The sequence below is a fragment of the Arachis ipaensis genome, chromosome B10, assembly GCF_059453495.1.
Source record: "Arachis ipaensis isolate K30076 ecotype BB chromosome B10, ASM5945349v1, whole genome shotgun sequence".
Classification (NCBI taxonomy): domain Eukaryota; kingdom Viridiplantae; phylum Streptophyta; class Magnoliopsida; order Fabales; family Fabaceae; genus Arachis; species Arachis ipaensis.
Window position 1 is genome coordinate 149,524,324 of NC_142435.1, and position 27,869 is coordinate 149,552,192.

The window sequence follows — 27,869 nt, forward strand, 5'->3', positions numbered from 1 at the left end:
CTATAATTTTATTTCTATTGTTATGTTATCGTTGGCTTTTTAAGATATGTTAAGACTTGTTATGTCATTGTTGATTAAGACATGTTATATGTATTTAATTTTTTAATTTAAAAAACCGCAAATTCAAACCGCTTGTAATCGGATTGGATTGGATCTTCAAAAAAGTACATCCAATCCAAACCGCACCGCACATAAATTAAGCGTTTGGATCGAATGAATTTTTCCCTTAAAATCGAACTAAATCGCACCGCGAACACCCTACTCATTGTTACCTCGGAAAGTATATATGCCTTACTAGTTACTAGTAAAAAAACCCACCAACTTTAGGTTAAAACAAAAAAAATTATATTTCAATTTCTTGGAAAAAATTAACACAAAAAGAAAAAACGGGGGAACTAAGTACTAACAAGTAACGAGTGATTGCCATGAAGCGCCATGTGTATGGCTTCCAAGCCCAGCCCTCGTCGCTTTCATGAACCCCCCTTTTTCCCCCTTCACTTCCTTTCTCTCTGATTCTTCTCTCTCTCTCTCTCCCTCCCATAAACCTCAAAGTTCCAATCTTTAGGGCACGCAACAGTGCAACACGGAAATAGAATGAAGCGCGACTACTATGAAATCTCCGACGACGAATGGGACCAACACGAAGAACAGTTCAAGCCCTCACGAATCCTCAAGAGACCCAACTCTACTCCTCCTTCTCCTCCTCCCATCGAGTCCTTCGCTTACAACAACAACAACAACAATTGCCATGACGAGGACGACGATTGCGTTGAAATCACTCGCGCTTCCGCAGCTTTTCCGGTCGAATTGGACGATCTGGAGGATGCTGACGTGGATAACAACAATTCCACTGCAGCTGCAGCCCCGAATCGTGGCCGTCGGTTCATCATCGACGATGACGACGAAGATGGCGAGGAAGAGGAAAGTAATCAGAATAGGAATAGGAATGTTGCGGAATTGTATGAAATAGGGTCATCTTCTTCGGAGGAAATTGAGGAAGAAGAGGTTATGGAAGGTGATGTGGTTGGTAGGGCTTTGCACAAGTGCGCAAAGATATCGGCGGAGCTGAAGGGGGAGCTTTTCGGGTCGTCGGTGACTGCATGCGACAGGTATTCTGAAGTGGAGTCTTCTTCAGTGAGGATCGTAACTCAGGTGTGCTTTCAAAGAGACTAAAAAGATGGCGCATTGGGTTTTTATTTCTAGGTTTTGGGAATTTTTGTGAGATAAAGTTAAGTTTTTTTATGTTTGTGTGTGTGTGTGTGGTTTTGATTTTTGAATAGGACGATGTAGACGTTGCGTGTGGGTATGAGGACGAGGATTCGGATTTTCAACCTCTACTGAAGCCGTATCAGCTTGTTGGTGTCAACTTCTTGCTTCTACTGTATCGGAAGCGGATTGGAGGAGGTAAGTTGTAGGGTTTTGGAGTGTTCTTTATCGGAAGTATGCATTGCTTTGAAGATGTTTCATTTCTACATTTTTTTTTTATTTTTTGCATGATGCTTGTCTCAAAGGGGATGATTGGTTGCATGAGGGGGGAATGCATGTAGAAATCTTGACGATTTTGAAGGTTTTGTCTTGATCTTCTTTTTTCTATCCAAAAAGACAAAAGAAGAAAGGTTTTGTGATGATTAATCATTTTATTCTATCTTATTGTATTGTAAAACTGTGAAACATACTAATTTAAGAATATAATTTGTTAAAAAATAATTTATCCCTGTTCTCTTTTCCTCCAAAACCTCATCATAAGAAAATTTTGCCCCTTGTTTCCCTATTTTTTCTTATTGGACCTTTAATTATGTAATGTCTGGTGACTTGTTTCATCTCATCATGTCCAAAATTTAAGTTATTTTATTTGATTTTATGTTTCTTATGGTAATTATGCCATGAGTTTGTGCATTAGAGATTATTTGCTGATTGTGATGAGTCTCATTCTTAACATTTGATTTTCATGTATGGCACAGCCATATTGGCAGATGAAATGGGCCTGGGCAAAACTGTTCAGGTATGTTCTCGTCCATTTGGTTTGATTATGCCTTCATTTTTATTTTTAATCATTGACTTATTAGAGTAAAATCTGTTATTGTCTACCAGGCCATTACATATTTAACTTTGTTGAATCACTTGCATAATGATCCTGGTCCACATCTCATAGTATGTCCTGCTTCTGTTTTGGAAAACTGGGAAAGGGAACTAAAGAAGTGGTGCCCGTCAGTTTCTACTCTTCAATACCATGGGGCTGGACGAACAGCATATTGCAAGGAGTTGAACTCCCTCTCGAAGGCAGGGTTGCCTCCTCCATTTAATGTTCTTCTTGTGTGTTATTCACTTTTTGAACGGCACAGGTTCGTTTGTCTACACAGAGATGCCATTTCTACAAAATATTCCGGTGTTAACTACATGTTTATAATTTATATTCACTCTAGTCCACAGCAGAAAGATGATCGTAAAATATTGAAGCGCTGGAGGTGGAGCTGCGTGCTGATGGATGAAGCTCATGCTTTGAAGGACAGAAATAGCTTTAGGTGGAAAAATTTGATGGCTGTTGCACGGAATGCAAACCAACGATTGATGTTGACTGGGACACCACTTCAGAACGATTTACATGTACGCATTCTGTTTAATTGAATGTCATTGCCAAAGTCTTGTCTTTTGATTTTCTGTCCATTTAACTGTTTCGTGTTACTGAACAAAACAATCCTTTGGGTACATTAAGAGCATTATATACCTTTCCTTTTCTTGGAGGTTGCGTTAGAAAGGGGAAATAAGTGGCATTGCTTCTTAAAGCCTCTGTGACCTAGTTATATTCCAAACATCTCGAAATCAGAGGTTTTAGGGTGATTAAGAAAATATTTTGCTATGGTTTTATCCTTGTTGAAATGGAAATATTATGTACATCATTTATAATTATTTTCAGTTACTTTTATGATGAGTAAAATTGTAAAGCTCATTTCTCTTTTAAGCACTTTCAAATGAAGGCAATGTTAAAAACCTCTTCCCTTGTTTCCTTAAATTCCTTCCCCATTTATAACCTTCCCTTTTCTTTCCTTTCTCAAATTGCACTCACCTTCAATGACAGATTTTCTAACAAGCAAATTTTATGGGACAGGATTAGATGCCTAGCTTCTATTTGGTGCAAAGCTTATGATTTGAAAGTTTGGAAGTTCTGGTTTAGTGTTTCATAGATAAATTTTGTTTTGTTTTGCTTTTGCATAAGGGATCACTTATCCCCACATTTTGTATTATCCTTCTTCTTGTCTTTATGTCTTAATGAATTTTATTTTAATTCTCTTTTTTTATAAAAAAAGAATCCCAATTCGTATAGCGGAAACTTATCTCCAATTTGTAACATCTTTAAATAAATTCTTCTTTTATCCCAGAAACTGTGCTTACTATGTAAAAACACTCAACATGGCAATGCCTTTGAATGTCAGCTAAGTAAACCCCATTAAAATGACCATGTGCTGAGCATCAAAGGGAAGCCAAAAATTAACCTTATCTCAATGAAATCAATAGTCAAAAAGGAATAATTAAGAATCCTATAATTCTTTTCCAACCACGAACCGAGCCAGAGTAGTTGGTCTTTGGTAATAGGGCCTGAATGCTGGTGGGAAACTAGAAGTTTATAGGCCACATAATGCAAACTTCCATGAAATGTATTGTGCGATGAGCTCGGGATAAGTTATATTTCTAGTTTCTAAACCGAAAAGTGTACTTTGGTGCATTTGGTTGGAGTGTGCAACTCTTTTATTTGGACAAGCACCCTAATTGGTATTTTGCTAGCTAAAGATATATAAAATAATTTTTTTGCTGAAGTAAGTATGAATTTATGCAGGAGTTATGGTCGTTGTTGGAGTTTATGATGCCTGATATTTTTGCTACTGAAGGTGTTGACTTAAAAAAGCTGCTCAATCCAGACAATAGAGATTTAATCGGTCGTATGAAGTCTATATTGGGGCCATTTATTTTGCGGCGTTTGAAATCTGATGTAATGCAGCAGCTTGTTCCTAAAATACAGAAGGTATGTAATATGGTGCTAGAGATTAAAAGAACAAACTGTATTAGTGCTACCATCCAAGACATTGAGATCCCGCTGCTATTGATATTTAATGCATTTATCAGTTAAATGGAGAAAAATTTAAACTCATATAGTAAAATATAGAAATAGAAAGAAAATAAAGATTCGAAAAACCTTATTGATTTACCCATATTCATGTTCACATCACTACTAGGGTCTATGTATATCTCACCCACCATGCTTATTTCACTGAGTTTTTAACTTTTTTTTTAACAATATAACCTTGATTTTATGGTATGTTTGTCATGTAATGCAAAGTTTAATCAGGCTAATATTGTTATTGCAGGTTGAATATGTTGTAATGGAAAAGCAACAGGAAAATGCTTATAAGGAAGCCATTGAGGAGTATCGTGCTGTCTCACAAGCTCGGATAGCCAAGTGCTCTGAGCTTAACACCAAATCTGTTCTTGAAGCTCTTCCACGCCGACAAATAAATAACTACTTTGTTCAGTTCAGAAAGGTTCTAGATTACATTTTATTTTTTGAGTTATAATATAGACAGTTATCTTTGGACATTAATATAGCATTCTATTTATTTATTTCTGTACTATCGTTCCAGATTGCTAACCATCCCTTGCTGATACGGAGAATCTATAATGATGACGATGTCATTCGCTTTGCTAGGAAGTTGCATCCAATAGGTGCTTTTGGTTTTGAATGTACTTTAGACAGAGTTATAGAGGAACTTAAAAGTTACAACGACTTCTCTATTCACCGGGTAAATCTTCTACCAAGGGCATGCATTTCCTCACTTTGCTAGCATCTTCAAGTGTTTGTTTCATACTATTTACAAGAAAATCTAACCACGTTAGATCAACCCCAATTTAGTTCGTATGATCAACTTTGGAGCACGGGCCACAAAAGTGGCAAACAGTGCATAACTACTTATAGTAAGGAGACTTGATCTATTCGGATCATAAAAGGTGCATGCCACTTATCTGTAATAGATTCACAAGAGAGAAAGAGCCACTAATAGCCTCTTGATTATCCAAGAGAAGGAGACACAATATAATTAGTAATTTATTATATCTGAATCCTAAACTCCTCTCAAATCAATACCTATATCTATTGTTTTGCCGACATTTTAACTATAGCCTTGATTGATCTGCCTGACATTACCAGACTACTTTATGTGGGTTATGGTTTCTTCTAATCTTTTCTTATCTATTCTTTTATCCACCACAACTCATTGTTTCGACTGCTGCCTAACATTCTCTGTCATCATTTTCACCTGAGTAGTGCTGGTCAGTTCCTTGTGAACTCTGGTTATCAATATGTGTTGCACAAACATTTGTGGAAACAAGTTTGGCCTACAAGATGATTGTGCCTAATGCCTGTGCTTTTTGTCTAAAGGAAAGGAAGTTTATGCTAAATGATTGCATACGATTGGTTTTATTTGTTTACAAGCTTTTACATGATGTTAACTAACAAGTTTCATTTTTTTCCTTTTTTGTTGTTTCTGTTTCTTTTGTTGTGCTAGTTTAAATTTCAAGCTGTAAATTTCTTATTTGCAGCTTTTACTTCACTATGGTGTCAATGATAGAAAAGGGATACTTTCCGAAAACCATGTTATGCTTTCTGCAAAATGTGGGGTATGATTCTTCATTTTTTTAGGAGTCTATATTTTTTATAATCTCCAACTATACATGGCTAGCATAGTTGTCTGCTGAAGTTGAGCTACTCTCTGGATAATGTAGGCCTTGGCAGAGCTTCTTCCTTCACTAAAGAAGGAGGGTCATCGTGTCTTGATCTTTAGTCAATGGACGTCAATGCTTGACATATTGGAGTGGACCTTAGATGTCATTGGGTTGACCTACAAACGACTTGATGGAAGGTACTGCTACTTTTGGCATTTAAACTTTTTCTGTGATATAATATTAGGTGTTTTTTGGCTTGCGTATGTGGAATATTTTGTTTGTGACTTAAAATAAATGCAAATTAAGAAAATAATTGATCAGAATGAGGATGCATGCAATCTAGTATTTTCTTTTTGTAGTTTAATATTATGTGAAAGAAGTGTTGTTGTAAAAGCGTTGAAATGGAATGAATATTTGGATTATAAGTGGAATGATGGATTTGGTGGAAACAGATACATAATAAGTGCCATTTCCTGTTTGTTACGATCTGTTTTGTTTTTGGTTTTCTTTTTTTTTTTGGGCTACATATATCTTTAAGTGGTGATCGGTTTCATGGCAGCAATGAAGCTTGTGCTATTATTTGAAATGAAACATCCATCACTGCCGTAGTTATTGTCTATAAATGTTGTGTGCATGACTGTATGTACATGTCATAAATATGTTTCTATTTTCTTGTTTTATTTTTTAAAATTCAGAAAGCAGTTTAGAAGCTGTTTCTGCTTCGGTTTATACTTTTTTTTTCTTTTTTGGTCGTCTCTTCTTGTTTCTATACTTGTTTAATGTTTGGTAGTAGAATATGAAAATAACCGGCTGAGTCATGCAAACTAGGAAGTACTATTTGTCACATCTTCAGCAGTCAATATAAAGAAAGAACTGAGTCATGCACTAGTGTGTGTGCATTTTGGCTAGCATTGCTCCATCAAAGAATCTATAAAATCTATAACTGGCCTCTTTTTTATTTTTTTTTAGGAGGAGGAATTTCATTAAGATCAAGAGAAAAATAATAAAAAATAGTGGATAAGAGCAAAAGAACCAAGAGAGTTAGATATAAGCATAGGTTTCCAATCTCTCAACATGTCTGAGAAGGGAAGCTCTTTCTTTATAAAGATCACGTGTTTTATATAGCAAATAGAAGCCATACGTGCAATCATTTACAACCACATTCAACTCTTGGTACTGTAAACTATCCTTTGCTACAACAACTCTATGGATCACAAAGTTGCCTAGGGAATATTATGTTTTATTCCTTCCAGATACACCAAAGGGCTTTCCTTGCTTCAAATTTTGTAGTTGTTCAAACTATGCCAATTTTATTATCCTTTTGAATCTGGACTGATGGAGAGTAAACTCCCTATAATATATTGTTTGTCTGAAATTGGCTATGTTTCCCATGTCACATTAATGGTAGAACTCCATGTGTCACATTAATCCTAAAGTTTCTCAGAGTTGGTCGTGCTCCTTTTCATATATTACTACTATATTAGGTTCATCTAATGAGAGACCCAATGAATGCTTAATTGTTTCTTCATCTCTCTCCACTGATTCTGAAGAGGTGTGTGCAATATGCATGATTGTCAAACTAACCAAATGCTGCGTTCCCCTTATTCATTTAAAATTCTATGTTTTGATTGCCAGTACACAGGTGGCTGAAAGGCAAACGATAGTTGATACATTCAACAACAATACTTCCATTTTTGCATGCTTGCTATCGACAAGAGCCGGAGGACAAGGTTTGAACTTAACGGGAGCTGACACAGTTGTAATTCATGACATGGATTTTAACCCACAGATTGATAGACAAGCAGAAGATCGTTGTCATAGAATTGGTCAAACGAAGCCTGTAACCATATACCGGTATGTGTCCGTTATCTCATTCCTTCACTCTCATCATTGACGAAATTTCTAAAAGTCGAAAACCTCTAAATTATTTGATGGGTCTACTCGTCTGTATTCTCATTATGAACTCTCTTGCAGGTTGGTAACTAGGGGAACAGTTGATGAAAATGTATATGAGATCGCGAAGAGAAAGTTGGTACTCGATGCTGCTGTCCTCGAGTCCATGGAGGAGGTTAGTGAAGGCAACATGCCTGAGAAAACCATGGGAGAGATATTATCTGCAATTTTGTTGAGTTAAAATGTTGAGCTTAAGAAAAGTTTTAAGCATAATTTACCATAACCCCAAGTATTTTCCTTTTGACTCTTTAGTCCTTTTTTTTAATTAAATATTCTCCATTAAGTACCCTTCTTGTATTATCCTTTTGAAGGGTTGGGAGAAATGGGTATTACCTGCCCTACAAATTGGTAAGAATGGCATGCAGTTGTACATGTGCCTTAATATCCATATACTAGTGAGTAGACAGTAGTGAAGGTGAATTATCTTAGTCTGAGTATCAATATGACAATGATTAGAAAGTCATGGTAGAAATTAGCAGATATGTTACACATTTCTCCTAGAGCCATAATGATGAAAGCTTTATGTTGCATTTCATATATTTTACACACTTTTCCTGGTATATCTCTTAAGACAATTATTAATATGTTACATCTGTAATATAAGTTCAACTTAGTTTACTGCATTAGTCCTGTTGAGTTATGTGGACAAGATGTGATAAGTTTTTCTTGTAATCTAGTTAGATATTTGTTCCTTTTCACAAGTGAGTTAATTTACATGTTCAATTTGGTTTGCTCAATATTTTTCACGTTTTGCTCAGTTTTTTTTTTTTTCTAGCCTTTTGTCCCTCTTTGCATAGGTTATTCAATATGGGAGAAGTGAAGATTGTCCTTTCAAAAGGCTAGGGAATATTCTTCATTTTGAATTTAGTTTACCTTCTACATCGAATTGACAAAAAAAAAAAAAAAGTAAAAATCCCAAGGCGAAATTGCTTCTTCAAAAAGTGCAATTGGATGGTATGGTGCGAAGCTTTAACTCAAAGCACTTTCCTTATATAACATTCACATTAGAGTCCAAGAATTTCTCACACAATACACAAAGCTACAAAATTATCACTAAACCTAGCTACTTGTAATTGTAGGATGGTGATTCATTATATTCTTCCATCATTTATGAACCTACCTGTAGATTTTTGATAACGGGTAATGCTAGGGAGACAAAAAATACAGTCGAAACTTGTCTTATTTAGCATTTATTAATTGTTACGATAATTAATGAATGCTAAATAAGGCAAGTTATGACTGTTTTTTGCTAATTTTCTTTGGTTACTAAACATTTCCGTTTACGCCCCAATAAAATGAAGGTTTTAGATACTCTACAGTCAAACTCTTCGAGAAGATTTGCTCAAGCGATTTATATTTTTATATACTTAAGTACATATAATAAAATCGAGTTGGGTTAGTCTAGTGATTAGCTAGTCTGTTTAAGTATTGAGGGTTCGAATCCTGTTTTGTGTATGCAGTAATTCATTAATCAATGAAAAATCAATAAATGGAAATCTAATCCACTTGACTTGTCCAGTAATAAATAAATAAATCATAAAAATTCATCATCATTGCATATTTGTATTATCATGTTTGTAAGCAACACACAGTCATACAACCTAAGTACTTAGTTTGGGTTTTGGAATAAAAGGCGGCTCATAAAGTCAAACAAAACCAAAAGACTCTAAGCAATGGAAAATCAAGAAGCAAACCATTGAATGAAGACAAGTTACGAAAGAAAGAGGAAGGCAGCCAAAGGCTGTAAATTTGTTATGTCATTCATTTCTGTTAAAGTTCCTTCTCTTTGCAACAAGCTAATTAAGATCAATATCAATCAATAATATAAGATTTATCAACGTGGTAACTATTTTAATAAGAAATGTTAGGTAATCAACACACTATAGAAAACAGTCCATTAGGCTGCGTTTGTTTCTAAGAACAAAACAGGACAAGACACTGATGGACAGAGACATAAAATTTTGTGTTCTTGTATTCTATTTGGTGATAAACTAGAACAAATTATGAAAATTCAATTTTTTCTCTTTTTTTTTCATTCAAAAAATTTGAGATTAAAAATATAACAATAAAAAATATAATTATGAAAAATTAACAAGAATAATAAAAGAAAAAATAAAAAATAAGTTGTGTCCCTTGTTAGTGTCTCTGTGTCCTTCCTGTCAGGATAGACACAAAATATACTAATTCAGTGTTTCTGGACACATTATCTCTGTCCATATCTCCTCTGGTAAACACAATTTTATGCCTTAGTATCCTTGTGTCCTGTCTCTATAAACAAACGTAGCCCTATAAACAGATTTATCAGCGTATTCTTCTATCTTTTCCGACGGATTTTACCTCGTTACTGATGAAAATTTCCACAAAAATTAGGATTCAAAATTTCAGAATTTTTTATGGATTTTCCATTAGTAATGTGGACTTTAAAAAGCGAGGAACTTTTTTTACTTATATTTAAATCAACACTAGCTGAATCTATTCTTTTACACTAAAAATATTGGTCATCTAACATTCTTATACATATATCTCAATAATTAGTTTTAAATTTGATTCCCCAAATAGAAAAAGAAATCTTTGCTAGAGACCCATTCTTCATGACGATTTCTCAATAATTAGTCGGATTCATAAATCATAATAATATATCCGAATACAAGAAAAAAAAAATAATAATAAAAATAAGAAACAACGATACTACTCTTAGTCTCTCACCAATCAATGATCATCATGCATGCATAACCCTAATCATCATTGCATAATAATAGGCCGTAAGCAATAATCCAAATTGCAAACTAATCAATCAAGTCCGAAAAGTAGGAAGTTTACTTCGTGAAATAATATCCAATAATTAATGAAAAAGTTGGCGTTCTTTCTTTTTCTCACTAACAGTACTCCTAACAAGACTATACTAACAAGTAAAAAGTACCCTTAACCATCAATGATACACAAACTCATAGATTTCATGTCAATAACATAGATATTCAATTTTAACCTATGATGCACGGATACTGACACGGACACGGGATACGACACGACACGGGACACGCTGACATGCGAATTTTAAAATCTTACATGATACGAGGACACGTATATATATATAAAATATAAAGTATTTTTTAGATAAATTGTAATGATATTTTGATATTTTATTGATATTAAAATATAAATTAAAATTTTTAATGTCTTATTTTAATTATATAAAATATTTAAAATATTTTTTGTTTTAATAAATACTAATATATGTTAAGAATAAGACTGGATACGCGGACACGCGATGATATTTAGGTGTGTCTCCGAAGAATTTTTTATTTTTTATTAAGACACGGTTGGACACAGCAGACACGCGTATTGGACGAGTATCGTGTCTGAAATGTGTCCGACACGTGGACACATAACTCAGCGAAGTGTCCGTGCTTCATAGATTTTAACCATTTTTTAAATCGAAATTTAGATATATAAATCTAAAGATCTAGTATTTATATTATTGATACCAAATGCATTAAGTTAAAAAAGAAAGAGAAAAAAAGGGAAATAAAATGTAATATTTAATTTTAAGACTAGATTAGTTATTTGAATCCCTTGAATATATATAGTTCTAAAAAAACCTTTTGATATATATCAACTTAATATCTAAAGCTATTTTTTTATATTATTTAGTCTCTAGCTAAAACAGTAATTTTTTTAATAATAAGTTTAATCATAAATGATACACCTGACTTCATTTTGAATTCTAAATAATAATATATTATTTTACATCAATAATTAACTTAATACTATTATAGAACATAAAGAATCAATCATGCATAGATCTCACATAATTCTTTTACAGACCAAAAAGTATGTTCATATGTATTTTTAAAACTTAAATCCATGTCAAATATCTTTATGGGAGTCATCAATAAATGACATCAAACATATCTTTTAGCCAATAAATTAAACTTAAGAAAATTTTGTTTTTCAAAAAGACCAAACTAATAATATCATGTGTGCATCTTTCTAGGAATAAAAAAAAATAGGTATAGTTTATCTTATTATTATTCCACATATCTGATCTTTTGCAAAGTCATGTCTTTGACACTCATCACATGATGACTTAACAAATTATATTCCTTACAATGTTTTGTCAATATATGCCAATAAACCATTTGTCCATTCAAACACTATTTCATTCTGTCCAGCTTGGTGAGCTCCACATAATAGCTCAAATACTGTTGTCATGCACTTCGCCTATTGTCCTAATACCTACCCATATTCTTCACTAAAATGCCACTCTAATATGTATCACCTGACTTTCTAATAGTTGTCCTCAAATTATTTTTTTTTTAAAAATTTAAATTAATAAAAAAAACATAAAAATAATTATATCTTTAATATGTTCTCTCAATCAATATTTTTTTTTAGTTTGTTTAAAATTTTTATAATTTTTTTCTTTTTCATTTGTCTTATATTAATTTTTTTTCATTCACTTAATATGGAATTTTAGATTATTCGAATATAGAAGTTCTGATAGTATATTATATTCTAAAGAAAAATATTAGAGGATTATCGTAATTTATTGTTTTTAGCTATTACTTTAATTTTAACCATCAATCTAATTTTTTTAGTTTAGTAATCCAAAAAATATTTTAACCCATATTTTTAAGTAGGGTAATGTTAAATAATTAATGATTTTTTGGAATAACATGCAACCACCAATTAAATAAAAACACACTACACCCCCAAATTACCCACTTAAATCTTAATATTAGAATAATCATTCGTACACCTAGTGAAATAAACATCCGATATATCTATTGTTCACATTATTTAATATTTTCATTGTCTACTTATATTTTTTCTTTTAAATTTTAATGACTAATTAATAGCCAACAATAATAAATTCTGATGATCCTCTATTCTTCTATTCTAAAACTCCATGATCTACCCATATTCTTCACTAAAATGCAAAATATATATATATATATATATATATATATATATATATATATATATATATATATTAAGTTGTCAAAAATAGTTGTTACATTAGAATGAGTTGTTGGTTAGCATTTTTATTATTAGAAAAATAACAAAGGGTAAATGATTTTTTTTTTTTCATTTTTCTGGCGTGTTAGTTAATTAGGTTTTTATTATTTAAAATAAATTAAGCTCATGACCCATAATCATAGAAATTAAATAATATTAAGTTTTAATCTTAAGCTCATGAATCCTAAAAATGACATGATTTTAATCTTCTCCCACTTCTCAACATTTTTTTATGACTGAAAGCCTGAATTTAATATTGCTTCTATTTTCTATCAGGCAGTGATGGTGGAGGGTGCTGATCTGGTGATTGAGAACGACAATATTTGTACCAACAAAAATATTCTCATCATACATACTCAAGTGCTGAAGAATCAAATTTGGTTCCTTCAAGGACTATTTCTTTCCAATGCTTTAGTTACCTAATTATAATTGTGTTTTGTGTTTGTAATAATAATAATAATAATAATAATAATAATAATAATAATAATAATAATAACTTTGGTGATATAATTTAGTAAAATTTCAAGTATGCTAAAAATAAAATATTGATGTTTTAGTGATTTTAGTCGTTGATCTAATAATATATGTTATTTCATGATTGATATTAATGGTTAAAAACTTAAAATCACTAAAGCACTACTAGTTTTGAAATATTTAAAAAAAAAATTCATGATTTATTTAAATAAATACAAGTATGGATAATAAATAAAGAAAGATTCTTTTACGACAAAGTCTGAATTCGGCGATCCCTAAGTAACCTAAATTGGCCCCAATAGTATCCAATTGAATACATACACACATTGATATAAGAAAATAATAGGAATGTATTTGTTTTGTGCTTTACTCTAAAAATGGAATGTTGCTAGTTTGCTATATAGCTTAGTTATAGTTATTATGTACATACCCATGCACATGTATATGCTTATGTTTACCAATAATTAATACATATATATATTGGTGGAAACTCAGGTGCAGTCGACTTCACGTGAAGTTAATAGTTAAGAGTCGTTAGATAGTTTGACTGATTTGACTAATTTTTTATTTAATCGTTTTCAGCTATCAACTTCACGTGAAGTCGACTGCACTTATATAGAGGTGGAAACTCAGGTTCAGTCGACTTCACGTGAAGTTAATAATTAAGAGTCGTTAGATAATTTGACTGATTTGACTAATTTTTTATCTAACCGTTTTTAGCTATCAACTTTACATGAAGTTGACTGCACTTGAGTTTCCACCGTATATATACCTACGATTGAAGTCGACTGCACTTATATAAAGGTGGAAACTCAGGTTCAGTCGACTTCACGTGAAGTTAATAATTAAGAGTCGTTAGATAATTTGATTGATTTGACTAATTTTTTATCTAACAATTTTCAATTATCAACTTCACGTAAAGTCGATTGCACCTGAGTTTCAACCGTATATATACCTAGGATAAGATTCTTGTTGATGAAGAGAGTGTAGATGAATTAGAGTAATAAGAGTATTTCCATTTGAAAGGGAAGCCACAAAGAGAAGAGAAAAGAAAAAGGGTCCACACACCACACCCATCTCTCACTCTCAATTCATAGAGAGGGGGACCCCATTTGTTCATATCATGTGTCCTTCCAATGTCAATATCATCACTCTCCTTGAGTCTCCTACAACAGGCAATTCACATGTCTCCATGTGTCTTTAATTAATTTCTTTTTTTCTCTATTAATTAATCTCTAATTATCTCTATCACTTATTCCTTAGCTCTTCTAATTACTAATGTTCATGATGATGAGAATAGAGATTAAATAAGTGATTTATATATGTGCCACTATAGACCCCACTAGCTTAGCTTAATTGTTCCGTCCTCACATATACAAGTATCTTTCCTTTTTTGGGTCCATTATATATTATTCTTTCATTGTGTTCATGTACAAGCTATTCATATAAGATAATAAGCTTCATGCATAATGTAAGTTTATTTGTGTAGTTTTCAAAAATGTTAGGTGCAAATGAAAAATTAATTATTTTGTCTTTATATATAAATATATATATTATTTAATTTATTTTTAATATTATATATATTATATTAATAGTTAATTTTTATATATACTTAATATGGTTGTAATTATTTTATTGGTTTTTTCAATTATATTGTGTTAATAAGAATTGAACAAAGACTTATATTTAATTATTTTTATGTAAATTTAATAGTTAAAAATTATTAAATAATTTAATATATTTAATTGAATTATTATTTAATAAATTTTTATTATTAATTTTACATGTAATATACGACAAGGATAAGAGTACGGAATACGACATAATATACGACATGTAAATATACGAATTTTAAAATTTTATAAGATACAGAGATATTACATATATATAAAATATAAAATAATTTTTAAATAAATTATAATGATATTTTAATATTTTATTAATATTAAAATATAAAATATTTAAAATATTTTTGTTTTAATAAATAATAATATATATTATTTTTAAACTCATTTTAAGAATATATATTAAAAATAAAGTTAATTAAATTGACATATGATAATAATATTTAAATGTCCGTAAGTATGTCCGAAATTATTTTTATATTTTCTATAAAAACACAGTTGGATTATAAATGATAGTATTACTAATGTTTCCAATAAAGATAATGAAAGTTCTTGATATATACTGAAAATAATCTTCAACCTTCAACTATATGTTATATACTGAAAGGAGTTAAGCTACGAAGCAAGGAGGCCTCTCCAATGGCTTCGTGATCCGATATCTTGACGCAATGACGCGTCATATGCGTTGCCTTTACAACACTTTGATGTAATTTGAGAATCAAATCAAAGTATGCCACCTCATCTAACATATCTCTTTTTATATAAATTTATTGCAAAACTATCCTTGTATTCTTATTGTAGGTTATAAGTACAATACACACATTTTTGAAATAATACAATTCTCTATTATAATTTTTTAACAAGAGATTCTTTTCATAATTCTTACATAATTTTGTGAATCATATATACTAAATTATCTATTAAAATTAATAAAAATATATATTAAAATATATAAAATACATATTAAAATAAATTAAATTATACATATATTTATACAAAGATACATAATAATTAATTATGATATATAAATAGCATTTTAATTTTTGACATAAATTATTTTGTACTGATAACTTTAGCAGAATAAATTCTTTTACTATGAAAGCAACTACAAATTTCTTCATTGTATTTGAGAATTCATAAATCAAAGAAAAATTTTACACCAAGAAAAGAAATCAATGAAAAATTTCCTCTTGTGTGTTATTGTCTTGTCCTTCATATTTTTCCTATTTAATTAATCTTCTACTCATCACTTCCATATATATTTTCTCAAGTATTGTTGCACCACATATTATTGAATATTGAAAACTTGATTATATTTATCGATTCCCTTACAAACTGAAGTAGTTTAATTTAGCTTAATAATAAATAAAAGTGATTAATATATAATTCACCTTAATGCGACAAATTGTAGTTTGAAAATTTTTTTATTATTATTTTTTGGTTACCCACGGTATCCTCCAGCCCGACAGGCTAATGACTAATCCGTCGCGGATCGGAGCTCCATTTAAGAGTCTGTCGCTGGCTAATGGATTGCTGCATACACAAGGCGGGATTCAAACCCCCGACACTTGCTTAAGCGGACGAGTGAGCTGACCACTCGACCAACCCAAGTTGATTTGAAATTTTCTTTATTTGATACTCCCTTGTTTATTATTTTCTAGCTTCTCCAAAAATTTTTGTGAGCTGATGAGCTTTTATTTAAATAAATCTGAAGAAAAATATAAGAATATCCATTATTTCAAAGTAGTTAACCTCATATATATGAACAGGATTACATTCGATGAGAAAATACATATAGAAAAAGATAAAAAGCCTATCCATGGTTGGTCAACTCATATATTTAGATGATTAAAGTAAGTTTTTTTTTTTTTCTTTTGTTGAGGTTCTGAATTTCATGCAGCTTGTTATTGACACCTTAGACACATAAGACTACAAGATATGTTTAAAAATAAGTCAATAATTAGCTTTATGAAAACCACTTTCAACAATTATATTTTCAACATCATATTGACTCATTTATTTCTTAAAAATATTTTATCATCAATGTTCTTTTGTGTGTGTCACCATAATAACTAACAATCATATCAACATAAAATAATGACATCAAAAGAAGAGGAAAGAAAATGATAAACTAAATATGATTAGAATTTTTATTTGCAAACACCAAACTAAGTTATCTGTGATTTGAGAGACTCATCATCACAAGAAAATTTATTTTTAGTGGTAATAATTTATTTTAATTTTAGCAATAATAAAAATAATTACTAACACATTTATCGACAATTAAATATTAATCCTCTTATATTTTTTTAAAAAGCAAAAAATATTACAATTATAACAATCATCAATAAAATTTTTTTTACTAGTTATAAAAAAATAATATCTATATACAATGAATTTAATTTTTATAACCTGTCAGTGTAAAACTGTTCTACATAATATATCCAATCACATAATATCATATTAGTCAAAATAACTACTTTTTATATTAATCACATGAATAATCATTCAAGAGAATGGTTATGATTGCATGACTATATAAAACGTTTTACACTGTCAATACATAAAAATTAAACTCATATATAATTATTATAAAAACTCATAGGAAGAGTTTCAGGTGTACTGAGAACACCGGTATTCCAATTATTTTAATCGTTGATCTAAATTATAAAAAAATATATAATATATATTAATTAAAATCAACGGTTAAGACAACTGGAACACCAGTGTTCTCCCCTACACTTGAAATTTTTCCAAACTCATATACTACTATTGCCACTAAAACTAATTTTTCTCTTATATTGAGGAATTTAGAGTGTAATAAATAAGAAAAGTTGAGAGAGAAGTACACAGAAGAGGAAAATGATTAGAGAGTAAAATGAGAGTTTATGGGGGAGGCAAAGGAGGAAGGAACAAATTGTATGGTTGTTGGGAATAAGATAGGAAACAAGAGAGGGAGAGAGATAAGGAAACTGCAAAGGGCAAAGCCCTACTCCCTCCTATTCTTTTAGTGGCCCCCCCTCTCTTCCCTTTGCTAAAGACACACCACCCTCTCCATCTACACCTCCTTAATAGGGACATAATTTACTCCCCCCTCTCTCTCTAATTACACTCTTGTATATTTGTATGTATTTCCGTATATATATAGGTACACAAGTATATATGCATTATTTATTTATGTACAAGACATCAAATGATTGAGGAATAAAAATAAATAAAAGAAGAGTTTGTGTGAAGAAGTAGCATAGCCAAGTTTCATTGCTTTCTTCTTCTCTTCTCTCCTTCTCACACAATAAATAACACCTGCTTAATTCAGGTGCTTATAATTCTTTCTTTCTTCTTCTTCTAAAGCATGGAACTAATAACTGAATTTTAATTTTGTTTTTCTTTCTTTGTGCAGATGAATTATATATTAATCACTTTGTAGTAGGTCTTTCACAAATCTAGCTACCAAGAAAAGTTCTCCAGTTAATTAATTACTTTGCTTAATTAATTAGCAATTAACATGGCTGCTACTTCTTCATCATCAACACCGTTCTTCCAAATCAGACAAGAGAATCATCATGAGAATCTGATTTCACAGCAGCAGCAGCAGCTTCTTCAATCGTCATCCACTACAACTTCTGCACCACCACCACCACCACCACCACCACTCCCTCAAAAGAAAAGAAGAAACCACGCTGCAGGAACACCATGCAAGTACCTCTCTCTCTCTCTCTCACACACCTCACACCAAAACCCTAAATCCTAAATTTATGTATATACTTAGGTTAATCATGCATATGTGATCTTAAATTTCTTTTTTCATCATCAATTGAAGCATATAATTCTCTTTCGGCGATTATTGTTTTATACAGATCCAGATGCAGAGGTGATAGCACTGTCGCCGAAGACGTTAATGGCGACAAACAGGTTCGTATGTGAAGTTTGCAACAAAGGATTCCAAAGAGAACAGAACTTACAGCTTCACAGAAGAGGACACAACCTTCCATGGAAGCTCAAGCAGAAGAACCCTAACAAAGAGCCTAAAAGGAAGGTCTATCTCTGCCCTGAACCCACATGCGTCCACCACCACCCTTCCCGGGCTCTCGGCGACCTCACCGGCATCAAGAAACACTTCTCTCGCAAACACGGCGAGAAGAAGTGGAAGTGTCACAAGTGTTCCAAGAAGTACGCCGTCCAGTCCGACTGGAAGGCGCACTCCAAGACCTGCGGTACCAAAGAGTATAGGTGCGACTGCGGCACCCTCTTCTCCAGGTACCGATATCAAAATTTAGCTACCAAATTCGTTACTGTAAAATACAGTAACGGATTTGGTAGCAATCTTTATTTTTTCATTAGTATAAGTATTTGTTATTCTACTTGTATTATGCATGCATGTCTGTTAGCATTAATGCATATTAGAAACATTTTTATTATAAATCTTTGTCAGCATGCATATTATAATGTGTGATAAAAAATATGATCATAAAAAAAAAAGAATTTAGAGAAATTAAAAGAAGTTCTATGTATTGTGTGCGAGTGTTAGTGGTGGCAGCGTCAGAGGCAGAAGACTGCACACACGTGAGCACACCGTACCGAAAAATAAATAATAATAATGAGGTTCAAAAATTTGAAATGTTTTGAGAAGAAAAAAACAAGCAAGTTCTACTTTATTTAATTTGTTCAATTGCATTGGAAACAACGCCCTCTATCTTCAATCTTCATCCCTTTTTTTTCTTCTCCCATTCACGTGTAGTTTTAAGCAACAATGTTATAAAGGGGCACAGGCACAGTGATACTGGCTTTTGTTTTCTTTCTACTTGGATTTTGGATATTAGGTGAAAACTCAGGTGAAGTCGACTTTACGTGAAGTTGATAGTTGAGAGCCGTTTGATGAAAATTTAGTCAAATAAATCAAATCATCTAATGGCTCTTAGGTATCAAATTCACGTGAAGTCGACTTCACCTGAGTTTCCACCTGGATATTAATTTTCTACATGGCATTTTATATATTCAAGTGAAAATAATTCCTTCTATATTTCTTCAAGTGTAATTTTATTTATTTGATTCAACAAACTTCACCATTAATTTGCAAATCTATATATTGAGATCATGCATGTAGATATGTAATGGTCACAGAGATTTTCCCAAAAAATTGGGAACTCGAATTTGCTAGTACGAATGTTTTGAGAAGCTGAGAGTGTGTTCATGGTAGAAAATGGACAACACATGGGGCAACTTAGCTTAGCTTGCATTTATTGATGCTGGTCCCATTGTTCATTCACTTTCATCAATTTGGCAAAATAATTCCTCTCTTTTCATGATATCAAAGAGAAGCCTCAAATTGGTAGCTTGATATGGAGTTGTTTGTGTGTATCAGATTTTTGGCATAATCCACTGGGCCCTCTTCTTCTGACCTAGTTGTCTTATTTTTTCAGAGAGATGCAGTTTTCTTAATTTCAACAAAAATTATATTAAGATTCATATTTGATTATAACTAATTGATTGCTTAATTTAGTTTTAAATTTTTTACATATATTACCATATACTATATAGTATATTAGATAGATTTGGTCGTTGTTTCACTCCTATGTTAAATAATTCCGTTAGGTTACTAACAACATTTCTGCCAACTTCTGCTAACTCTGATTTATAATGGTATTTAATGGAAGTGTCTTTGTGAATATGTCTAATAAAAATAATTTTTTTATGACGGTATCTAATGAAAGTGTCTCTATAAATGTATTTTCTGAATGTGTCATTTTATACATGTGTTTAAAATATAATAATTAATTATTATTGATAATAAGTTGGCAGATAATATATTGATACCTATACTTTTCCTTCATTAAATCTTATTATAGAATCTTTTGTCATTTAATCATATGTGATATAAACATGCTAAGTTAACTAGTCGAGCATTTCTAGTGTAACTAGTCTAGGTTATGTTGTTTAAACTTTCATCATTAGGTCTTACATAAATCAAGTTCACAAGAAAAAATCAGGTGAAAATTCAGATGCAGATGCAGTCAACTTTCACGTAAAGTTGATAATTGAAAATTATTAGATAAAAATTTGATTGATTTGACTAAATTTTTATTTAACAGTTCTCAATTATCAACTGCACCTGAGTTTCTATCGTAGATATAACTATATACTATAGAACACACAACATTTCTCATGAGAAAGATACTTGATGATAAGCAAAAATCTTTGTGAACCCTAATTATCATTCCCACTTTGCTGCTTCTTCCAATTATATAATTTAATTGTGGTTCTTGTTTGCATGGCAGGCGTGACAGTTTCATCACTCACAGAGCCTTTTGTGATGCATTAGCACATGAAAATGCATCAAGACACCCTCCTCTAAACCCTTTTGGAAATCTCTATCCCACAAACAACAACAACAACAACAACATCTTGAGCCTTGGAAATAGTACTACCACTTTCATTGCACCAAAATTTGAGCATTTAATATCACCACCGCCACCACCACCACCACCATTCAATAACAACAACCACCACCACCACCACCAATCTGCATTATTATTTTCACATCACTCGTCATCATCACCATCACCATTCTTCATGGAAGGATTTCAAGAACTCCAGCCTCATCATCAACACCAACACCAACAAGAACCCTTATTATTCTCATCTAATAATAACAACATGAACATGTTCAACCTCAGTTTCTTCCCAAGAAGCAATAATAGCAGTGGCGGTGGAAGTAGCATTATCACCGATCATCATCATCAAATTGGATCAGCTTTTTCTTCTTCTTCATCTTCAATCTTCGGCAACAATAATTCATCACTGCAACAACAACAACAACAACAACAACAACAACAAGAGAACAACAACAGCGACAACAACATGTGTTCTCCACACATGTCTGCAACTGCATTGCTCCAGAAAGCTGCACAAATGGGTTCAACAACTTCAACCACCAATAACAGTAACCACAGTGCTTCTTCTCTACTAAGAGCAATGGCCAATAATAATAACAACCACCACCACCACCTCAATGCTGACGTGGACAATGATGAACACAACGACAATCTTCGCGGATTGATGAACTCTTTGGCAAATGAAAACATATCTTCTTCCATATTCGGCAACGTGAAAGAGAATGGAAACAACCACAATAACAACAATCTTGCTGGTGTGTGCTTTGGAGGATCTGATGATAAGTTGACGTTAGATTTTCTTGGTGTTGGAGGAGTTATCAGAAACATCACTGGGATCAGTACTACTTCTTTCGACCCAACAATGCAATGATATATAACCTAGTTTTATTATTAATTAATATCAATATAATGTGTATTAGAGATTAATTTCTTTTATTTTTTTTCACTTTTTTTTTTCCAAAGAATGTCTAATTGCAATGCCAACTTATACATGATGACATTGTTAACTAAGTAATATATGTCATAAGCATCACTTTTGTGCATATAATTCTCTAATCAATCCCGCTACGTTACCAACAACATTTCTACCAATTTCTGCCAACTCTGATTTATAGCGGTATTTAACGGAAGTGTTTTTATGGATGTGTCTAATAAAAATATTTTTTTATGGCTGTGTCTAATGGAAATGTCTTTATAGATGTATTTTCTAGATGTGTCTCTTTATACATGTGTTTAAAATATAATAATTAATTATTATTGGTAATAAGTTGACAGATAGTATATTGGTACCTTATACTTTTCTTTCTCGTATACTTTTTTGTTTTTAATATTAAATGTGAAAGGTAAGAAATAAAAAATGAGTTATACTACGTGTATACTAAAATCAGTCACCAATATAAAATACATGCTAGAATATAAATATATATTGAAAATAAATTAAATTACATATGTATTTATACACAAATATATTGGTGACTAATTTTAGTGACTGATTTTAGTGTACAAATAGCATTTTTGATAAAGAAATATGCATAGGAAAAAAAAATCTTGAAAACTAACCCTTTTTCCAAACAAAAAAAAAATTAAAATAAAATATTTAAAATAAAAAAACCAAAGTCTAACTAAAAAGAACATTTAAGAATGAAAAAATGTAAAATTAATTTAAGATTTTAGCAATTTAAAATTTAAAATTTAAGATTTATAATTTAAAATTTAAGGTGGTGAGTAGGTTAACGGTGGATAAATGAAATTATGGTGTTAAAAAAAAAAGAAGAAGGAGTGAAAAGAAATAAAAGATATAAAGGAATTAATTTTTTTAAAAAATGAGAGTAATATAATTGAATTTGTTTGTTGATTATATTGGTTATTTTTTGTGAACTCCCTAATTAAGTTGATAAAAAAAATGGTTCAATAATTTCTCTTGATAATTAGGGTTTCGATAATATAAAGTGTGAAATATTCATCAACACGTCCTTTAGTGTCCATTTTCTCTAGTTCTTTGAAAGTGATAGGCAACCAATTAATTAATAATGTATATTGTATAGATTTATATTTATAAATATTTACTGTTGCATTGAATTTTCATGGCTCCGAGGATAGAAAAAAATAAAATAAAATAATTACTAGCAGTAAAGAGTAATGTGGATAGTGAAACATATATAAATATAAACGAGGAAGCTGGCTCTCACTTTCTGAGAATCTTCACATGTTGGCTATATTCCAAGGGAAGCGACAAATATGATTTCCTTTCACTTTATTTCATTATTATTTTTCTTACCGTCTATATATAATATTCCCAAAACTAACCTTAAAAGTAAAGCTAGCTACTAGCTAGTTTTTCTACCTAATACCATATAATTAAAGAATAATAATTCTATTTAATTTGATGCTAATTAAGCTAAGGTAGTTCTGTATCCTAGCCATATATAGTTTTTAGGTACTATTTTGTGTTCACATATTCTCTCTTAATATTTATGTCTCAAGTTATTATTGCATGATATAGCATGCATTATATTGTAGAGGTAGCGTACTTTTTTTTTCTTAGAACGTTAGTTAGGGTTAGCTAGCTAGCTTACGAGTCAATTTTAATTTGTCAATGATTTTTAATATATATTACCAATTATATATTATGAGGACCAAATGTAGAATAATCGATTTAATTGTTTACTTAAACAGATGTGAGATGTTTGAATTTTATTTTACTCATGCATAGCGATAACATTACGTGACATTTTTTTGTCGTGAGTGATTCCATTATTTGTTTTGGGCATAGGGATATCATTTAGTCCGTGACCATATCATATCGTCTTTATGCATGTTGTACTTTGTTTTCCTTTTATTTTAAGTTATTTTTTTTGCCCTTATTTTTTAGAGACACTTAAATAAAATAAAAATTTATATGTAATTTATTTTTATGAAAAATTACTAGTTAAAATTATTAAATAATTTAATATACTTAATTACATTATTATTTAACCGTTTAACGATTCTCAACTAATAATTTTACGTAAAAACTGGACTTGAATTTCTACCTTAAATAACAAGGAGAGTTTATCAACCATGCTCATTCCATACAAAACCAGGCATTCTTAGAAAGAGATAACATGCTTTTTATTTTTTTAAAACAAAAATTATTAAACTTTTTAACCATCGGACCAAAAAACATATCTAGTTACAAGTTTACTCGTCCGTTTAAACAAGTGTTGGGAGTTCGAACTCCGCCTTGTACATGTATGCAGTAACTCATTGGCCAGTGACAGACCTTTAAATGGAGCTCAGATCCGCGACGGATTAGTCATTAACTTGTCGGGGTTGAAAGATACCGTTTGAGTAAACAAAAAAAAAACTATATATATATATACATATATATACACACTCATCATCACTGAAAGTACAATTGACTTCTCCACTTCCAACAATATATGCTGCAACGAGGAAATCATCGTTTCTAATATAAGTAGTAGGTGTTTGGATTATTTAAGCATTAGTTTTAGGTTTGAATTAATTAATTTTTAAGACAGTGTGTATGCTGTGAGTTTTATATTTAATTTACAGTAGGTTTTTTACCTAATAAAAAAATGAATTATTCCAATAGAACTATAAATTAGTTGTTAAATCTCAGCCGATGATTATCTAAAACTGTGTTTAAAAGAGAGATTGAGACTGAGAGTCGTTAGATGAAAATTTAGTCAAATCAGTCAAATCATTTAACGACTCTCAAGTATCAACTTTACGTAAAGTTCACTGCACCTGAGTTTCTACCTTATCATAAAGATAATGATTATTACGAACCTTATTATTCATGCCACGTGGCACATCGTCAGTGTTTGGCCATGTTGGTGGTGGTTGAAGAATTTAATTCAACGAAAACATGACAAAGTGCACCATAACTAATCATCAACAATCAACAAATAGTTAACACAACTGGGAGTTCAATAAATGAAGGTGGAGAATGTTTTCCTCATTTTTTTAATATAATTTATTAACAAGAAATATTTATATTAATACAATAACATTGAACTACAATTTTTTTTTTCTGATCAGCTACATGTGAGAAGCGATGATGATTATTAATGGAGATTGAAACAAGAAGAACGTAACACAATAATGATTTAAGCAGGGCAGTGGGTACTTAGTACTTATGGTGTGACTGTCTGTAGTGTGTACCCTCTTCTTGTATAGATATCTTCTCTGTGTTGTTCACGGCAAAATTAAACAACAACACGTGAACATGGAAATTATTTGGACATGTCTCCCATCCAGGACAAACTAACGAGAAATCTAGCTAGGCTCCTTTTGCTGCGGTACAGTCACAACACAAATGTTTTTTAAAATATTCATGTTGATTATTTTCGGAGAAAATGAAATAAACAAATAAATTGACTGTTCAACCAACTCAAATTAGTTATTTTAGAGATCATAATTTAAAAATTAGGAAGAATAATAGGGAGTGGATCCTCTCCAGTGAAAAAAAAATTGGATGGTGTCAATTGTGATTTTTCACCTTTTATTGTTCTCTCTCATATTTAATTTTGGCCCCATTTATAAAGTTAAGTGTGAGAGATCACACTGCATTTCTTATAAGTGTTGAAAAAACTGGAAATGATCCATTTACAGAATAATGAGTGTACAATATTAAAATTTCGTAAGTCGTTAGAGAGACAAAAAAAAGTTAGAATTTATTTTATTTAATTATTATTAATTATTACAACAATAAATATTAAATAGGAAAAGTCTAGGAGGCCAGCAACTTTGTTAAATTGTGGCCAGCATGTAACCAGCAAAGAAAAGTGAGCCATTGGATGAAATCTCACACCAATCTCACACCATTAAAACCATCATTGATGGCTATTTGATGGCTACAAATCACAAAAATTACTGGCCTCCTAGCATTCCTCTATTAAATAAGTTAAATTTTAACTGATTTTAACTAATTTTTTTTATCAAATATTTCCGTAAAACATTGATTTATATGTTCACACTAAATATTCACTTCTATTGGATCATTAATTTATATCTATGAATTAAGATCTTAATTCATGTATCTCTCCTTTGAAAAATCAAGAAGAGTATTTAATCATTTTTTTCTAAAAAAATATTATTTTATATGTTAAAATAAATTATTAAAATCAATTATTAATATATTATTTGTGTATAAATATATCTGTGATTTGATTTATTTTTAATGTATATTTATATTCTAACATATATTTTATACTAATAACTAATTTTAATGACTAATTTAAATATACATATAACATAATTTTTTTTTTTAAATTTGATAACAAGTTATTTTATAAGAATAATGCTATAGGGATAAAAATTTAGAATTTTTTATTTAATATTTATAATTTCATAAATATAATATTTATAATTATATATTTATTATATTTAATATTATATATTTATTTCAGCGATAATTAATGAATATAAATAAAAATAAAGAAAATAAATTATAATTATTTTTAATCTCAAATAACTTTGACTTTCAAACAATTATATTTTATAATAACGCTCTTTCCTAACTTAAACTTTGTTCTCCAAACATTTTCATTGTAGCTAGCATCGACATCTTTTAACTATTAGATGTGATGAGATAATCTAATATTACGAATGATAGAATATAATTAAGATCAATTAGGATTAATTAGTATTATTTAATATATCTGAATACTTATTATAGGAAATTACGTCTTTATTATTACGATTCTTTTAGTATCTATAAATACTTTTTTATATTGTATCATTCAAAATAATTTGAATAGACAACTTGAATAAACAACTTGATTATACTCAATATAATACACAAATCTTTTCTCTAGTTTAGTCTCTTGTTTCTAACTACGAATTTCATGTTCTAGTTAATAGTAAAAAAATATCTATGAAGTAATGTTTTTTCAGATCCTAGAAGATGATTCACGTGGGGGATCGGAGGGAATTGAAGGGGGTTTATTTATGGTTCACATAGCTTCCATTTTTCATTACATAGGCACCGTGAGAGACTAATAAGAGGGAAAAAGACAAAGGAAGCCATAGGAGAGGGAAAGAGAAACCAAACTGTACACAAAAAGAAAGCATCTTAAACCCTTTCCCTCTCTCCATACCTATATATAGTCACCCACCTGAAGGAATCTAACAAGTCAGAATCCATTTCTCATCTTGCATGATTTGCAATTTTTGATCATATACAAAATTTTAAAATGTTTCATGATGAAACATATGTTAATTGGAAGTGGCAATTGATGGATTACAATAATGTACTTATAACATACAGCAGAAGTAATAATAAAATAATTTTAAAAATTTATTTTGTGTTTAAAATTTTTTCGAATAACATAAATTAAGTATAAATATCTAAATTTATTAATTAAGATACTTTTTAATGACCTAATAATATAAAGGAGTATAGTTTTACTAAGAAAATAAAAAGAATAAAGTATAATTTTTTTTATTTTTTAATTCTTAACTAATTCTTAGAGTATGTAGCTTAATTGTCAAACTCTAACTTGTTATCATTTATTATAATGAACTATGAATAATGTAAGAAATTTATTTCTTTATTCATTCAATCTCTTTGACAGTCACCAAAAAAATTCAATCTCTTTGACCAATGTTTTATTTATCTCAATTACTTAAACTCTTTATTCAGAGTTGACGAATTTTTTATTAACCAATCATTAATTCTACAATTATT

The 27,869-nt window shown here is 30.6% G+C and overlaps 2 protein-coding genes across 4 annotated transcripts; both read left to right on the top strand.

Annotated features, from left to right (window-relative positions):
- Positions 1 to 373: 373 nt before the first annotated feature.
- ETL1 (SNF2 domain-containing protein / helicase domain-containing protein) lies at positions 374 to 8,291 on the top strand. Of its 2 annotated transcripts, XM_016324985.3 has the most exons (12): positions 374 to 1,152; positions 1,281 to 1,404; positions 1,962 to 2,002; positions 2,092 to 2,342; positions 2,424 to 2,604; positions 3,833 to 4,018; positions 4,362 to 4,535; positions 4,635 to 4,793; positions 5,590 to 5,667; positions 5,773 to 5,909; positions 7,348 to 7,566; positions 7,687 to 8,291. In XM_016324985.3, exons 1-12 carry the CDS (start codon positions 595 to 597, stop codon positions 7,844 to 7,846), a joined length of 2,268 nt encoding a protein of 755 aa, XP_016180471.1. In that variant the 5' UTR covers positions 374 to 594; the 3' UTR covers positions 7,847 to 8,291. The 2 variants fall into 2 exon arrangements, with proteins under 2 accessions (XP_016180471.1, XP_020970022.1); XM_021114363.2 differs by having other exon boundaries at positions 426 to 1,152; positions 2,092 to 2,604.
- A 9,596-nt stretch (positions 8,292 to 17,887) lies between these two features.
- On the top strand, positions 17,888 to 22,213 carry LOC107623389 (uncharacterized). Of its 2 annotated transcripts, XM_016325629.3 has the most exons (4): positions 17,888 to 18,099; positions 18,184 to 18,478; positions 18,641 to 19,040; positions 21,059 to 22,213. In XM_016325629.3, exons 2-4 carry the CDS (start codon positions 18,289 to 18,291, stop codon positions 22,044 to 22,046), a joined length of 1,578 nt encoding a protein of 525 aa, XP_016181115.1. In that variant the 5' UTR covers positions 17,888 to 18,099; positions 18,184 to 18,288; the 3' UTR covers positions 22,047 to 22,213. The 2 variants fall into 2 exon arrangements, with proteins under 2 accessions (XP_016181115.1, XP_020968622.1); XM_021112963.2 differs by lacking the exon at positions 17,888 to 18,099 and having other exon boundaries at positions 18,141 to 18,478.
- The last annotated feature ends 5,656 nt before the right edge of the window (positions 22,214 to 27,869 follow it).

Excerpts from the sequence above, each read along its gene's own strand:
- ETL1 (XM_021114363.2), top strand. The coding sequence starts at position 595 with ATGAAGCGCGACTACTATGAAATCTCCGACGACGAATGGGACCAACAC. Across the intron at positions 5,668-5,772 it reads TGCTTTCTGCAAAATGTGGG|GCCTTGGCAGAGCTTCTTCC; the intron begins GTATGATTCTTC and ends TGGATAATGTAG. Across the intron at positions 5,910-7,347 it reads TACAAACGACTTGATGGAAG|TACACAGGTGGCTGAAAGGC; the intron begins GTACTGCTACTT and ends TTTGATTGCCAG.
- LOC107623389 (XM_016325629.3), top strand. The coding sequence starts at position 18,289 with ATGGCTGCTACTTCTTCATCATCAACACCGTTCTTCCAAATCAGACAA. Across the intron at positions 18,479-18,640 it reads CCACGCTGCAGGAACACCAT|ATCCAGATGCAGAGGTGATA; the intron begins GCAAGTACCTCT and ends TGTTTTATACAG. Across the intron at positions 19,041-21,058 it reads TGCGGCACCCTCTTCTCCAG|GCGTGACAGTTTCATCACTC; the intron begins GTACCGATATCA and ends TTTGCATGGCAG.